Source organism: Asterias amurensis, chromosome 6, assembly GCF_032118995.1.
Source record: "Asterias amurensis chromosome 6, ASM3211899v1".
NCBI classification, from domain to species: Eukaryota; Metazoa; Echinodermata; class Asteroidea; order Forcipulatida; family Asteriidae; genus Asterias; species Asterias amurensis.
The window spans coordinates 2584613-2601120 of record NC_092653.1 but is presented as its reverse complement, the minus strand read 5'-3'; the positions used below and the strand labels follow the sequence as shown (position 1 = coordinate 2601120).

The 16508-nt window shown below is 39.2% G+C and overlaps 2 protein-coding genes across 7 annotated transcripts in view; one reads left to right on the top strand and one right to left on the bottom strand.

Annotated features, from left to right (window-relative positions):
• Nucleotides 1-194: 194 nt before the first annotated feature.
• Nucleotides 195-8607, bottom strand: LOC139938346 (peptidyl-tRNA hydrolase 2, mitochondrial-like). 2 transcript variants are annotated; one of them, XM_071933805.1, is made up of 6 exons: nt 8516-8607; nt 6777-6937; nt 6355-6444; nt 5698-5819; nt 4649-4761; nt 195-2156 (listed from the first exon to the last, which is right to left on the bottom strand). In XM_071933805.1, exons 1-6 carry the CDS (start codon nt 8556-8558, stop codon nt 2107-2109), a joined length of 579 nt encoding a protein of 192 aa, XP_071789906.1. In that variant the 5' UTR covers nt 8559-8607; the 3' UTR covers nt 195-2106. The 2 variants fall into 2 exon arrangements, with proteins under 2 accessions (XP_071789906.1, XP_071789907.1); XM_071933806.1 differs by lacking the exon at nt 8516-8607 and adding an exon at nt 7762-7927 and having other exon boundaries at nt 199-2156.
• The window catches only part of LOC139938343 (beta-glucuronidase-like), a 23000-nt gene continuing 14620 nt past the window's right edge, over nt 8129-16508 (top strand). For 3 of the 5 annotated variants that reach the window (XR_011786125.1, XR_011786124.1, XM_071933801.1), the window contains exons 1-6: nt 8129-8243; nt 10154-10410; nt 11509-11691; nt 12129-12304; nt 13886-14028; nt 16037-16230. Coding sequence is in view for 3 of the 5 variants with exons in the window: in XM_071933801.1 (XP_071789902.1) it covers nt 8192-8243; nt 10154-10410; nt 11509-11691; nt 12129-12304; nt 13886-14028; nt 16037-16230 (1005 nt within the window). In the remaining 2 variants the exon portion in view is untranslated. Of the gene's footprint in view, nt 8244-8525; nt 8628-8961; nt 8981-10153; nt 10411-11508; nt 11692-12128; nt 12305-13885; nt 14029-16036; nt 16231-16508 lie in introns of those variants that run through there. The other 2 variants (XM_071933802.1, XM_071933803.1) reach the window with 2 other exon arrangements.

Here is a 16508-nt window from a genome sequence, read left to right as displayed (position 1 = left end):
TCCCACCTGAGTAATATGGCTGTGATATTTTTTCATAGGACTCGGGGGGGGGGGGGGGGGCGGGAGTTCTGAGTTTACAGTGCTAACACACATCAGTGTATGGGTAAAAACCAAAATTAATCGTCTAAGCTGGTTGACTGCAGCTTTGTTCTATTTTGTTTTCCTTCGTTCTTCAGCGACTTGTATCCTCTAGCAATTAGGCGCTTTATAAATAGTTATTATCATAATTAATGGATCGTTTAACTGTTTCAAGGTTTGTAGATGCTTAGGGCCTCCGGATGACTTTATTCATGCTCCCCATTTAAAATATATATTATTAATATTAAATGATTGAGGCTTGATTAGTCAATTAACCTTAATACTCGCAGGCAATTAATTGTGCCATGAATTGTGCAACCGGGCAAGGACAGAGAAAAATGTATTCTGACCTCAGAATTTTGGAAGACAAGGACTCAAAGAAAACTTACTTCCTAACTCTTATCATTTTTGAAGTGATGCAATTAGTGGCGTCTTGTGGCCGATAGATTAAGAGCACTGGACCCAACTCGCCCAATCCAAGGCAGCATGTCCCTTTAATCACATTGTAAGAAGAGCATGTGAGCCAATTTATAGCCAATAATTTGTGGGACAAATGAAGTGGGTATGTGCGATCTGAAAACATCAAGTTTCTGGTAATAGACCACAAACATGACAAAGCCCGAAAGAATTTTTACACAACTCTATGGAAGAAACAATTTTACTCTTTAGTTGACATCGTATGATTTTTTTAATCAAAACTTTTCATATGAAAACAGAAGCAGCTCCCTAAATTCATTCATCCTTAACATGCATTATTTGATGTTAAAGTTAAGTTAATATATATTTGGTTTGTGGTAACACCATGTGTGTATCTACTTGACAGGAGTTTGTTATTAGAGAGCTGTCATTTGAGACCATGTCAAGAACAGACTCCGCGGTAGTACAGTTATACAATCCTATGAGCTAAAGTCGAGCCAATTTTCTATACCTTCTGCCCGGGTAGTAGTACAAAAGCAGTCAGTTCTTTTCAGAACTGAGAAGTCTCCCGAACTTCCGATAGTCTACTCCGCGATAGTAGAATATAGAGTGACATTCTCTTAGAACAACTATACCTGGCAAGTAGATACACACATGGTGTTACCACAAACCAAATACATATTGATACATACCTCGCCCTGCAATGCCTCAAATCCTATGGTCATCGTTTGGTTTTGTAAACATAATACTATGAAGAATGATACAATAAAATTCACCTGTGAAAGTTTCAGCTGAATAAAGTGTCTATACTTGTTAGGGAACCTGCCGTCGATTTCACAAAGAGTTAGGACTCGTCTTGTCTCGTCCTAACTTAGGATTAATCTTAATGTCTGCATGCTACAGTGCAGGGTTGGGACTCGTCCTAAGTCATGAGATTAATCCTAAGTTAGGAAGAGTTTTGTGAAATCGATGGCAGCAAAACAAAATCTGCCCTAGTCTACAGTACAAAGCCACATAACACTGCAAATTGGCAAACAGAGACGATCCAGTGTCATATTCATCACATTTCTAATATCTCAAATTTACACTACCTGCATGGCGACATCATGCCACCAATAAATAGTTAATGACGCTCGAGAAAGACACACTGGTGCAGTGTGCTACATTAGAAGGTACACAAGGCTGGCCTTTTGTCTGTCATTACTATGGTAAAAACTTGCCGTGCTGACCTGTGTAAAGCGTTTCATTTTATGTGCACTCCAAACTTTGACTGGTTTTCTTGGGTTTTCGATGATAGAGACTATATGACGCACAAGAAAGGCACACTGATGCAGTGTGTTACATTAGGAGGTACACAAGGCTGGCCTTTTTCTGTCATTGGTGGTATTTCTTGGGTTTTCGATGATAGAGACTATATGACGCACAAGAAAGGCACACTGATGCAGTGTGTTACATTAGAAGGTACACAAGGCTGGCCTTTTTCTGTCATTGGTGGTAGAAGTTGCCTTGCTGACCTGTGTGAAGCTTTTTAGTTGATGTACACTCCAAACTTTAACTGGTTTTCTTGGGTTATCGATGATAGAGACTACACTCATACCATCATCGTCATCATCAATAAAGTTTGAGCTCTCCAGTTACTTGGTCGACGAGAGATGCTGGTGCTAAGAGGAGAACAAGAGAGAGAAAGAGGGTGAAGAATACGAAAAACTGATGTGCAAACACCATTTTGACGCTGCATCCTATCACCAACAAACTTAGTGACTTTCCCCAATGTTTCTCAGGGTTATGTTGTACAAAAACATTGTTGTTACAAAGGATCAGCCCACATTACATTACAGTAGGTAAATTACTAAATGTCAAACACTTTTTTTTATTTTGTAGTGATTTGGGGTGGGTTTTTTTGTTAACAAAATTTCCACATGTTTTATATTTTTTATTCCAAGAAAGTGGTAGTCATGTGACACAGATTTAAATGCATTGTTGGAATCCAAAATGGCTGTCGTATTCAGCAGCCATCTTGACTTTTGTATTTTCAGCCTGTACTCGGGGGTTCCCACTCAATCAAATGTTTTATTTTTCATTATAATGCTTTAAAAGAACACTGCAATGTTGGCCAAAGGCTAAATTGTGATAATGCGTACACCAAGATAAAAATAGAAAATTTACAGAGGCTTACTACACAGCGAAATGTTGAAAATTAAGGTTAAAAAAACCACATTGTTTTTTTTTTTAAGTGATTAATCATGTACAGACAGATGACCACTTCCTTGCAAAATAGATAAAGTATCCATATAATAACTCCATCAGCACTAATTTCAAGGCATCTGTCCTACAAATTTGATCCAGGTATATTCTTTTTGTAGGGATACTTATCGCTTTTAGTGGTTTTAGTCCTAGAACTGTTTTTAATATTTTTTAATGTTTCGATGCTTTAAAGACAGTGGACACTAATGGTAATTGTCAAAGACCAGTCTTCTCACTTGTTGTATCTCAACATACGCATACAGTATTAAACCTGTGAAAATTTGAGCTCAATCGGTCATCAAAGTTGCGAGATAATAATGAAAGAAAAATAACCCTTGTCATACGAAGTTGTGTGCGTTTAGATGGTTGATTTCGAGACCTCAAGTTCTAAACTTGAGGTCTCGAAATCAAATTCGTTGAAAATTACTTCTTTCTCAAAAACTACTCCACTACAGAGGGAGCCGTTTCTCACAATGTTTTATACTACCAACCTCTCTCTATTACTCGATGCCAAGTAAGGTTTTATGCTAATAATTATTTTGAGTAATTACCAATAGTGTCCACTGCCTTTAACTGATAAATGCGAGCAATTAAATTACCGTCTTGGGATCTATAAAGATTAATTGAATTGAATACCCAAAGACTGAAAAACAACGGAGCTTGGTCAATGCTACAAGATTCCAAATCAATCTTGGGTCAGCCCTTCAAGGATTAACGATGATAAACCACTACCCATTAAGTTTTATGGGTTCTGAAATGGGTTTTGCCGTCAATTAAAACGATTATTATTTAATGTCGTTATTGCCTCAAGGATAATGAACAATTTGATTGATTTCATCCTTCAACAATTTTATTACTATTAAGTGCTGCACACTAAAGTCCTACAGAGACAACAAATCAACAAGCACCCCCGGGGGATGGTTTTTTTTCTTCAAGATTACTACTTTGTAGATAACGGCAGAGGCCATGAATTGACCACTGACTATGGGTGCGTTCGTTTAGCTTCCCTGGGTCGACCCCGACGTGTGGCGGGTTTTTGTTCCAGGACGAACGTGTGCAGATAATTACCCACGTTTGTCCTAGAAAAAAAAACTGCCACGCACCGGGGTAGACCCAGGGGAGCTAAACGAACGCACCCTTTATTTAACAATACGAGTCATTTATTTGTCTTCAGTCTGATCAAAAAAATACAAAACAACTTGCAGCTCAGAAGTACATTGCGCAAAGATCCTATTTTGGATGAATAGGGAGGGTTGTAGTTTTTGAGAAATAATTAGCAAAACAATTTCACGAAAATAATTTTCATCTCCGGAGACCATTTTTTTTTTTTAGTATAACAGATTTACGTGACTCTCCTGAAAACACTGCACTGCAATTTTCACTTTCCCTCCCCCCACAAAATTGACAACAAATGAAGCAGAATTCTACAGGTAAATTTCATGTACATACATCTTCATTCATAGTGAGTAGAGATTCATGTTTTGGCCAAACACTTGATCCACAACAGGTATCAAAACCCTTTACAGTCTTCTCACTTGGTGTATCGCACTTGGTGTATCTCATCATATGCACAAAACCTGTGAAAATTTGAACTCAATTGGTCGTTGAAGTTGCGAGATAACAATGGAAAAGAAAAAAAACCTTGTCACACGAATTTGTGTGCTTCAGATGCTTGATTTCGCGACCTCAAAATCTAATTCTGAGGTCTTAAAATCAAATTCGTGGAAAATTACTTCTTTCTTGAAAACATTGTTACTTCAGAGGGAGCCATTTCTCACAATGTTTTATACTATCAACACCTCCCCATTACTCGTTACCAAGTTTTTATGCTTATAATTATTTTGAGTAATTACCAATAGTGTCCATGTGCCTTTCAGTGAAGTTGAAAAGGAAGAGTTTATTACTATACCTGGTCCAACTCCTAGAACTGTTCTTGATCCAGGGGCAATCTGTGTCCTACCAGCGTCCTGAATGACTGCTGTAGTCAAACCTAGACTACGAGCCCTTGATGCTAACTCAGCTCTGTAAGGATCCGAAAAACAAACATACACCGATAAGCCCTGTTCACACTACTCTATTCCCAGGGTTGCCCTTGGGGAATAATGGCTGGTCATTTCACACAAGTAAGTTTACCCCCGGTCTGCCCCGGTGAATAGCCACCCTTGCTTCAGAGTAGGGGTGAGCGGTAAAACCATTGGGTATTTTTGAAACGCTGTAGAATAGAGACACAGTAGGAAAGTGCGTGAGGGTGACCATAGGGATAAAATATCCCTGGGGCTTCCCCAAAGTTTGTATTCTACTGGAGTGAGAGATCATGATAATTTGGGGGCGCTAATCATCCTTACTCGCAGCTAAGAGCTGAATTGCGAAGGGCGTGGCTAAAACGTGTTTGAGAAGCAGGCAGGCAAGGGCATTTTTGTGCAGCCAGCCACATCAAACCTAATAAGACCACAGAGCCAAAGATCGAAAGTGTTTGAGTTTTCTCGAGGAAGAAAAACGGGATGGTATGGAAAACCCTTGTGGCACAGCAGAGAACCAACGCACAACTCAACTCACATATGGCCCTGGCCGGGAATCGAACCAGGGTCACCTTGGTGAGAGGCGAGCACTTTACGCACAAGCCAACCATGCCCCCACAGTATGAAAGAGGGCTATTCATGAAGAAAATGAACTTAAGCCTCAAGCGCTCTGGTGATCTTCCTATTTTGTCAAAATCTATTTTGTCTATACAATCGCCCTGTCAGTGGTCGTATCTCAATTTTGGGGGAAAAACTGGTATCACCAATGAAAATGCTCCATGCAATCTCAGTGCATAAGTGTTTTGTGTGTACATCCAGGCTATTCTATACACAACATTTTGACAATCAAACTTGCGCATTTAACGTAAGTGCTGTTTTAAGAGATACAATTGTCTTCCGCACTCACACGACGCACAATGAGTATTTAGAATGAGCTTACAGTGCTTCTGCATCCGGTGCTTTGAGGACCACCTTGGGCTGACCGTAGTGCTCCCATTCTTTTAACATCGCTGGATTCCTTCTTGCTAGCTGCTTGTAGCAAGACACTGCTGCGTGGCTGCACTGTTTATAGTCAAGAAATTTTAACATAATAACAATTGGTCATGTGCTCTGGGCCTTTGTAGTGTATTAGTCTTTTTTATGGGTTTTTTATAGTCTGTCGCGTCCTGTTACTGTCTTTTGTTATGTGCGGGGCTGCATGAGGTTAATAGTAGTCAATTCTACTTTTGCGGCCCCTAACACACATAGCCGTTCCTTTTGATTTTTGCATTTTGGTTTATTCTTGGTTTTGTTCATATTTATTATTTTGTGCTGTTATATATATTTTTGTACATTTGCATTGTTTTGGTCAAATAAATCGTAACAATAACAATTTAAAAAAATGTACAATGGCTTGCAAAGCCCTGAATACTTGGGACAACAACTGTACACAGCTTTTTAACAAACAAATTTGTGCTCTGCTCAAGTTGAGTGATTTTTTTGTTTTATTGGTCGACTATTTAAAAGTTGCCATTGGGGCTGAAGTATATAGGGTGAGACTCAAGAGTAAAATCTCTGGACTGTAGTCCAGTGAAATATTCAAACTCTGAATACTGACCTGGGCTGCTACTTTTCCTTTTCCCATCTTCAAGTCTGTCCTCACCACTAATACCAATTTATATTCACCTGTTTCTCCCATCACACTCGTCTGCAGATATAAACAAACAAAAACATTGTATTAAGAGCAAATTCAGGAAATAAGCAAGATTTGAAACTTTGCATGGTGCAAATACTACCTTGTCAAGTGGTCTTACCAACCAAACTTCCCGTCTTCAACGCCCCCAAAACACTGCAACCACGCATTGTGAAACTGTCTAGAAAATCATGTTCTATCACCCCAATTCTGAAATAACTTCTTTTGGCTCACTGTACACAAAGCACTTAACGGCAGTCGGCAAGTAAAACACTTACAGTGTGTGTAACAGCATGTTAAAGGCAGTGGACACTATTGGTAATTACTCCATTCTGGGTGTGACTTACATTTTCCTCCTCAGTTGGTAGGTCATTACGGAGCTCAACTTGACGTCCATACTTTCCCTTAACCAACCAGCCCAGTATGACCCCTGCACCCATGCTCATCAAGAGGTTAAAGGTCATTGGACTAATGACATCTTCAATCTTCACCATCTTTGCGAAAATATCTAAGAAACAAAAGAAATACATTAAAACATTAGCTTCCCCTTCTTCCTCAATGCTTCTACACAGATCAAAATTATACTGAAACCCAAGTTCTTATTGGGCTTCTATTTTAAGAGTGATTCATCGTTTTGATTTGAAGTTTGAAATCTCATTGTTTTCTTTCTGCAAATAGGGGTGTCCCGCTAAGAGAGTGACTTCAAATGAATGACATAATGTCATAACAGCCAATTCCCAAGTCCCATTGGACCAGTCAAAAAAAATAGGGCCATCTTAAAACATTTGTAAGAAGTATCCTAGAGCTAAGAAGTTCGCTCGTGGTTGCTAGCGGAACAAGCCTCATAGTTAGTTCTAAGAGTACTAGAGAAGTTGCCTGTGAAACTCTCCTTGCTTCAGTCGAATCGGCGCAATCCCTGGCAATCTCCAGGAGCCAGATGCAAAGCCATCATGCCTCCGCTAAATTTGATGTGTCCATTTTCTTCAGCATTTTGTTGTTGTTGTGATTTAGCGTTCCCGTGCCATGTGCCAGCACCTTTGTATGTACCCCAACTATAGTTGCGATAACCCTCCTCCAGACTACGGAGAGCTCGAAAATTACGTTATCGCAACTACCCCAACTAGTTCGGAACCAACCTAAACCAATCATGTACATGGAGCGTGTCTACCCCCCCCCCCCCCCCACATCCCATCGGCCATCGTACGTAACCATGCACATCCACTTCAAATTTCAATCATCAAGCCAGCCCGCACTGCAACCATGGAGGTACTGCAACAGTGCATCACATCAAATTACAACACATTGTATTTATCTTGAGTTTTCTTTACGTACCTTAATGTCACTATCAGTGTGTTTTGTTTGTTGAGAACTTTTTGCACACACGTGCCCTTGCCTTGGATTTACACTGGTCACATGACCGGTCACCGGACAAAAGTAGCACCAAAGTCAATTTGGGAACCGAATTTTCAATCCTCGACTACGACCGTCACTACCTATCAGGGTCTGCTGTGCACTGAATCGCGTTCAGCTTTCACCTACCTTGTGGAAATCATGCAGGTCTAGATTGACCTGAAGTGACGGTGATTAACGCCGTTAATAACGGTGTAAATTAGAAGAGGCTCAAAGTCTGATAGGTTTTCGGCTAGACAGTTAGTGGGTGAGTGTTTACAGTTTTGCAAGACACTCTCTGCCAGTGGGGGAGTCTGCATGGTTGGTGAAGTATTATTGGGGAGGGAAGTCCAAATATATTATAAAGAACTTGATGTGTTTTGTTTATGCCAGCTGTCTTCTATCGAAATGTAATCTTCATATGTGTAAGACTTTTATGTCTCGTTCTTTCACAATTAAATGAATTAAAATTAGCTATGTTAACTTATTTTTTATTAATAATAGCTCCTAGGCCAGTCCTTTTGAAAAGATGGATTAAAAAAAATATAAGAAAAATAAAAAATAGTACAAAAAAAAGGATGCGCCGGCGCAAAAAAGGATGCGGGCGGGGACGATCAACTGGTATTATTTTTTGTTTGGCCTTAGTAGTACATGTAGTACTACACTTACAGTTACACAATACACTTTACCATTGTACCTTTTTCTATAAGCGGATGTTCTTTCTCAAACTCGGGTTCCATGCCTGGACACAATATTCAAGATGAGGTCTGATGTATGTCTTGTACAAGATACTGAAGCTGTCTATTATGGTGATGTATTTGAAGGTTCTTTTTATCACTCGCAGGCTGTTCATGGCTTTCTGTGCAGCTTTGGTGCATTGGATGCTTGACTTACAGTCCTTAGTAATAAAAACACCCACATAATTCTCCTGGTCAATCTTCTGTAGGTTTCTGTTATTCATGTTGTACTCCATTCAAATTGCTGGTACCGAAATGCATAGTTTTGCATTTATCTGCATTGAAGCGTAACGGCCAGTGCTCGGACCACTTTTGAAGTGCTGATAAATCCTCTTGGAGCTTGGACACATCTTGTGTGGTATTGACAGTGGTAGTGAAGATTTAAGTGTCATCTGCAAACATAATACTAGATTTGACATGATTGGGTAGGTTGTTGATACTTGTGATAGGATAAATAACAGAGGCCCCAAGACTGATCCCTGAGGGATACCGCTCACAACATTTGTCTTAGCGGAGGATGAATTTCTGACCGAAACTGTCTGTGTTCTTCCTTTTAAGAACCCCTTTATCCAGGCTCAAACTTTCTCTTCACATCCGTACGCCTTTAGCTTATTGAGGAGTCTTAGGTGTGGGACGGAGTCAAAGGCTTTTGCGTAGTCTAGAAATATGACATCTACAGCATTTCCGTGATCCAAGTCCCAAGTGATCTCTTCAAGTGTCTCCAGAAGATTGGTCAAGCATGATTTTCCTTTCATGAAGCCGTGTTGTTTCTCCGACAGAGCGTTGTTATCTTAGATGTGATTTAGTAATCATTCTTTATGGTTGTTTGCATGGGATGCAAGTTAGGCTGATTGGACGGAAATTTCCTGGTTTAGACTTGGAGCCCTTTTTGAAGATGGGGATGAAGATGGGGATGACTCTTGCTGTTTTCTAGTCTTCGGGTAGGGTACCAGAGTCCATTGACTTCCTGAAAATGATGAACAGGGATAGTGATAATTCCTGGCTGCATTCCCTTTTGTCGGGGCTTAGTTTTTTTAGTTCTTTGGCAACGTCTTCGCTAGTGAACTCAACATCTTTCAACTCGTTCGGTATTTGCTTGTCTAATTTTGGCGTGTCTCTTTGTGGCTCCTTTGTAAAAACTGATTGGAAAAATTGACTTAGCTCCTCTGCTGCTTCTAAATCTGTTTCAGTTAAACTCCCGTCTTCTTTACTGAGCTGTGATATTCCAATTTAACTTTATGTTTCTGTCTAGCATAACTGTACATATAGAAAGCCTTTGGTTTTTGTTTGAATTCCTTCATTAACCGTTCTTCATGCTTGGCCTGGGCTTCACGTACAGTCTTTCTGGTCAAGTTACTCTGACGATAGCGGAACGAACCTCTAGGTAGTTTGATGGTCTAGTGAAGACATCTGGTCTAACAATGCAAAGGCTGTTGGTTCGAATCCTACGGGAGTGATTTGCCTGTGGATTTTTTTCACAGAACTCTGGAAAGTACTTAGTAGCCTATACAGTACTTTTAAAATACACATTGGTGTCGGGTAACAAAAAATCATATTCTCTATCCCCGATGCAAAAATAACTTTTTCTCTTTTTATAGCAACCACTAGAAAGAGCTTGATCATGTTACAAACAACCCTCCTGACATGTTGCCTGATGCTAGTGACGTCACAGCATGTCTTTATCAATGAGGTGCCAAACGACGAGTCTATCAAACCCAAACCAATGCTGTACCCTCGAGAATCGCTAAGCAGGGAAATCAAAGATCTAAACGGACTATGGAATTTCCGAGCCGACGTCTCTCCATCTAGGAATGAAGGATTTGTTGAGAAATGGTTTGAGGCGCCCCTTGCTAAGGTAAAGTTTTTTCTAGTTCTTCTGCCCCAGGAAGTTTAGTACCACAAGTTTTAAACATGTATTGTCAAAAGTTTATCTTTCTGATTGTAGCGATCACAACCAGTTCAAATGGTCAAGCGAAACATCCATGCACTCCAAAATTTATGGACACATTTTTAAGACCAATTATTTATATTTGAAAAGGAAGAGATATGAGAATGATTGAAAGAATGTAAATGTACATGTTGCACGGATTTTAGTTGCCCATTGGGCAAGTTGGGAAGTGGTGTTTACTAGCCAATAGCTGTTTTTACTAGAAAAGTACACCGGGCTAGTGTTATGCTGGGATAAGGTTGGCTATGTGGTTTTTGTTTTCACCTTTGTGGACCCTGGTATGAATCCAACCTCGGAGCCTTTGCCTTGCACATCGATTCATTGGTTTTCCCCATTTTTGAGTTTTTGTCCCACATCTAACTGAAAATCATTGTCCTATTCATTCTGTTTTTGGTTTTTTTTGTAATTTATTCTGTGTTTTTAAAATGTTATGTTTTTTTGTTTTTCTATAAGTATCAAATATGTATCTTCTTAGTGCACACACGGGGAAAACAATTTTCACTTTGTACTTCTGTGATGAAATAAATAAATTGAATTGAATTGAGTTGAATTGTTTTTGGCATTTGCGCTGTTCGGGTGTGTAACAAAATAAAATTTAAATGTTCGATGAAAGAACATTAGAAACTTTATATTTTGAGGACTATTCCAAAAACAATTCTTGTCATTAATACACTAATCAAACAGTCCAATATTGATAGTTTTTTGTATATATATGTGTTTTGTAGTTTTATTACGCTTTACATCATGTACACCGGCATAATTTAAGATGCAGAGAAACAAAATATATTAAATTACCAAATATATTAAATTACCAAGCCAGTGACGGGCAAGGAGGAACAGGTGACCAGCACCTCTACAAAAAGAATGTCCCCTAATACCCACCTCATAGTTTAAAAACCACCCAACCCTCAGTTTAAAAACCACCCATCCCTAAGATTTAAAAAAAAAAAAAAAAAAAAACGCTTTTAAATGTGTGTGATGCAAGATATGTTTCTACTTTTATAGACAGGTGCTGTGATCGACATGCCTGTACCGTCAAGCTTCAACGATGTGACCCAGAGTAGAACCCTGAGGGACTTTGTCGGATGGGTTTGGTATGATCGGGAATTCTACCCTCCAGCGGGATGGAAATCTCCCAATGTGAGAGTTGTGCTACGGTTTGCTAGCGCTCATTACAATACTGTTGTGGTAAGTAGAATTTGCGCAGCAACGGAAATTCTTGGACCATAGTCATACACGTGGACAAGCAGTTAAGAACACCAGACTCAACCTCTGGTGTTTCTGATCAGCAGAGTGTGGGATGGCACTTGAATCGTTGAGTAAGATACTTTACTGTAATTGCTTTGTCCTTCGGAGCCATAGGTCATGTGTACTAGGATTTGGTAGGAAATTGTAGGCCGAAAAGTGCAATGGTACTTTTCGGATGGAACGAAAACGCATAGTGAGTGACTCAGCGTTCAATGGTACTTTTATTTGCTATCACGACACGTGACAAACAATCCTCCAATCAAATGGCAAGGATCTGCTTGGGTGTGATATAATATTCTTTATCCCAGATACAAACGCGCCATCTATTTAAATAATAAATGTTCCCTTTTGTTTTTGCTCCTCTTTTCTGTTGTCAGTGGTTGAATGGAATGTCTGTTATGACACATGAAGGTGGCCATCTACCATTTGAAGCTGACATTACCGATAGCATTGTATACAACCAAGCTAACAGGATTACAGTTGCATTGAACAACACCCTAACTCCAACTACATTGCCACCTGGAAGCATAACATTTCAAACAGATACAAAGAAGTAAGTGTTTTATCCGTTGCTCAGTATACAAAATTCCCAGGTCCAGCTTAAAGTCATTGGACCCTTTTGGTGAACAGTATTGTCCAAGGCCTACACTTCGTGTATCACAACTTTTATATAAAATGACAAACCTGTGGAAATTTAGGCTCAATCGGTCATCGGAGTCGGGAGAAAATAACGGGAAAACCCACCCTTGGTTTCCGCACGTTTCGCCATGTCATGATTATGTGTTTAAAAAAAGTCTGTAATTCGATATCGAGAATTGATATTGTTTTACTGTTTTCTCAAAAAGTAAAGCATTTCATGGAATAATATTTCAAGACGAGTCTTTCACCACTACCTTCTGTAAACCCTGTAAGTTATTTGTAAATCTGTGAATTTTTTTTTTTTCTGTACCGAAAGGGTCCAATGGCTGTAATACTGATGTGAAATAAATTGTATTTTGAAAGTAATTTTTATCATTGTAAACCATACTCCTTGGAGTGTTTGTTTGGAGAATAAAACTGAACTGAAATGAAGAAAATAAAATACTCAAATTGGAAGGCAAAATCATCAGACCACAGCCGTCGATTTCACCAAACTCTTCCTAACTTAGGATTAATCTTAGGTTAGGACAAGTCCCAGCCCTGCACTGTAGCATGTAAACCTTAAGATTGATCCTAAGTTAGGACGAGTTACTCATCCTAACTCGAGATAGGATTATCCTAGGGTTTCGTGAAATCGGCTGGAGGGCTTGTAGCTGAAATTGAAAATGTTTTAACTGGACCATAATTTGTTTATTACAACCTTTTTTTATTACAATCACAATGAGATCAACTTTCTGCACATTTTTGACATGCTGTTTATCTCATGTGGTTTTACATGTAGTTAAAACAAAGAAAGTGAACTTTCTCATAATAATCATTGTAGTATGTTGCCTGCCTGGAAATGCCCTGGAATATAGAAGGTTATGTTATTTGTAAACAGGTTAAATAAAGTGGACACTATTGGTAATTACTCAAAATTATTATTAGCATAAAACCTTACTTGGTGATGAGTAATGGGGAGAGGTTGATGGTATAAAACATTGTTAGAAACGGCTCCCTCTGAAGTGACATTATTATTAGCATAAAACCTTACTTGGTGATGAGTAATGGGGAGAGGTTGACGGTATAAAACATTGTTAGAAACGGCTCCCTCTGAAGTGACATATTTTTCCAGAAAGAAGTAATTTTCAACGAATTTGATTTTGAGACCTCAAGTTTAGAATTTGAGTTCTCGAAATCAACCATCTAAACGCACACAACTTCGTGAGACAAGGGTGTTTTTTCTTCCATTATTATCTCGCAAGTTTGGTGACCGATTGAGCTCAAATTTTCACAGGTTTGTTATTTTATGTGTATGTTGAGATACACCAACTGTGAAGGCTAGTCTTTGACTTTTACCAATAGTGTCCACTGCCTTTAAATAAAGTGTAAAGCTTTAGCAATGGGTGTTCCTGAGAGAAGGAATTTTGATTGGCCAACTTACTGTCGAGGTTGTTTGTTCCTTTGTCTTTGATCCATCTAATTTATATTCCGAAATGTGTCCAATGTTTTTCAGTTATCCGCCGGGTTATTTCGTTCAAAATGTCCAGTTTGACTTCTTTAACTACGCTGGTATCCATCGCTCAGTACAACTCTATACGACTCCATCAGTTTACATCAGCGATATAACAGTTACCACTGACATCAACAGTGACTCTGGTAAGTGTTTTCCAACAGTTAAAGGCACAGAGAAGAGAAATTGCAGATTTTAGTTTAACATTTCCTCTCTATTAAAGTCTGCTGGTGAGAGAAAAACATACGTTAGTTTCTTCAGGTGTAAAGAAGTGTTGCTCTTTGATCTGTTTATGTAGTTAGTGATGAGGATATTGATCCCCAAAACTCCTTGAAGTATATAATGCCAAGGGTTTGTTATGTTAAAGGCAGTGGGAACTATTGGTAATTACTCAAAATAATTATTAGCATAAAACCTTACTTGGTCACGAGTAATGGGGAGCTGTTGATAGTATAAAACATTGTGAGAAACGGCTTCCTCTGAAGTAACGTAGTTTTCGAGAAAGAGGTTATTTTCCATGAATTTGATTTGGAGACCTCAGAATTAGATTTTGAGGTCTTGAAATCAAGCATGGTGTGACAAGGGTGTTTTTCCTTGATGACCAATTGAGCCCAAATTTTTGCAGGTTTGTTATTTTGTGCATATGTTGAGATACACCAAGTGAGAAGACTGGTCTTTGACAATTACCAAAGGTGTCCTGGGGTCGATTTCACAAAGAGTTAGGACTAGTTCTAACTTAGGATTAGTCCTAGGATATATACAAATTGCATGGACAGTCCTAAGTTAGGACGAATAACTGGTCCTAACTTGAGATAAGACTAGTCCTAACTCTTTGTGAAATCCACCCCAGTGTCTTTAAGTTTTAGAAATGTCCTATCTCCTTCTTGTGTCCACACATGCTCGATGTTGTGTTTCAGCCATAAACTGAGCACAATCTTTGGCAATTTCATTGAAATCAGCTAGGTATCCAGTAGACTTTATTCAAGTCTAGGTCTCCAGTCTCGCACCTTTGCTCCAGTAGGGGTCATCTGAGTAGGTGATCCATGGTTCATGGTTCTGAACCACATATGCTGGGCACAATTTCATGGCTCTGCTTACCACAGAGTTCTGTGCTTACGGAACCCTTGTAGCACACAATGCTATGATACGTAAGAGCAGACACCTTCAGAGTCCCATAAGTCGTTTTATTTTCAGCGGATTGTCCCCATGTGGAACCAGCTTCCGCTGTCAGTCAGATCTAACGTGTCCTTGTCAGCATTTAAGACTCTTCTGCTCCAATTTTACAAGGACAAGTTTGTATCTGACTTTTCAGCGGATGATGTCTGCACTTGGGTGTCGCACTGCCATTGCTCTTCTTGTCGTCTGTAATTGTCAGTCCCGCCTTAAAGTGCCCCCTCTTCTTTTTTCTTTTTTTCCAGTGGGTTGGGTGGTTTTTTGCTGTGGGGTGGGTTTCAGGGGACATTTCTTGTGGCAGGACGGCTTTGTAGAGGTGCTGGTCACCTGTTCCTCCTCGCCACTCACTGGCTTGGTATTTTTTAGCTATTTCGATTCTTTATATTTTTTTTTTCGTATCGATTTGTATTTCTATATTTTTATGCCAGTGTAAAGTCTAATAAAACTTAGTAAGCAGAGCCATGAAATTGGGCCCAGGTCACATCCTGATCATTCAGATAGCTCCATTTATTAAGCGTTACTTTGCAGTTGACATCCAGGGCCCAACTTCATAGAGCTGCTCAGCACAAAAATTTGCTTAGCATGAAATTTCTTCCTTGATAAAAACAGGATTACCAACAAAATTTCCATTTGTTGCAAACTGTTTGTTATTAGTATTCAGGTGTTGTTTGCTTATCCTGAACATCATGAGGAAATTTGGTTGTTCATCCTGTTTTTATCAAGGAAGAAATTTCGTGCTAAGCAAGTTTTTGTGCTAAGCAGCTCGTTGAACTGGGCCCAGTACATGATCTGAGTTGGTTGACAAAATGGTTGAGGCATTTCCATACAGCCCAGCTTGAGTCAGCACCGGGTGTGAGTTGCTCTTTTGCACTTGGATGACAATCGGTTATATATCGTATCAGTTGATTAATCAGCAATTCAGTCGTACCTATTTTCCTCAGTAATGTGATTGCATTTCTCTGATACGTTTCTGAAATCAAGGTGTCGTGAATTACAAGATTTTATACGGTGGGACACTTAAAGAAAGTTTAAAATCCACCGTTGTACTTCAAGATGCACAGGGAGAAACTGTAGCTGAATCTAATAGCCTGGCAGGCAAATTTACTATCACCAATGCCCATCTGTGGTGGCCATACACAATGAGTGAACAGCCAGGTTACCTCTACACTCTCAAAGTAAGTATGGCTGTATCCATTATTGGCATAATTATGGGAAAAAAAGTGTGAAAATATCAAAATTACGTTTAACTGTTAAAGGCACTGGACACCTTTGGTAATTGTCAAAGCCAGTATTCTCACTTGGTGTATCTCAACATATGCATAAAATAACAAACCTGTGAAAATTTGAGCTCAATTGACTGCAAAGTTGCAAGAGAATAACGGAATAAAAACACCCTTGTCACATAAGTTTTGTGCTTTCAGAAGCTTGAAAATTCAAATTGACATTGATACCT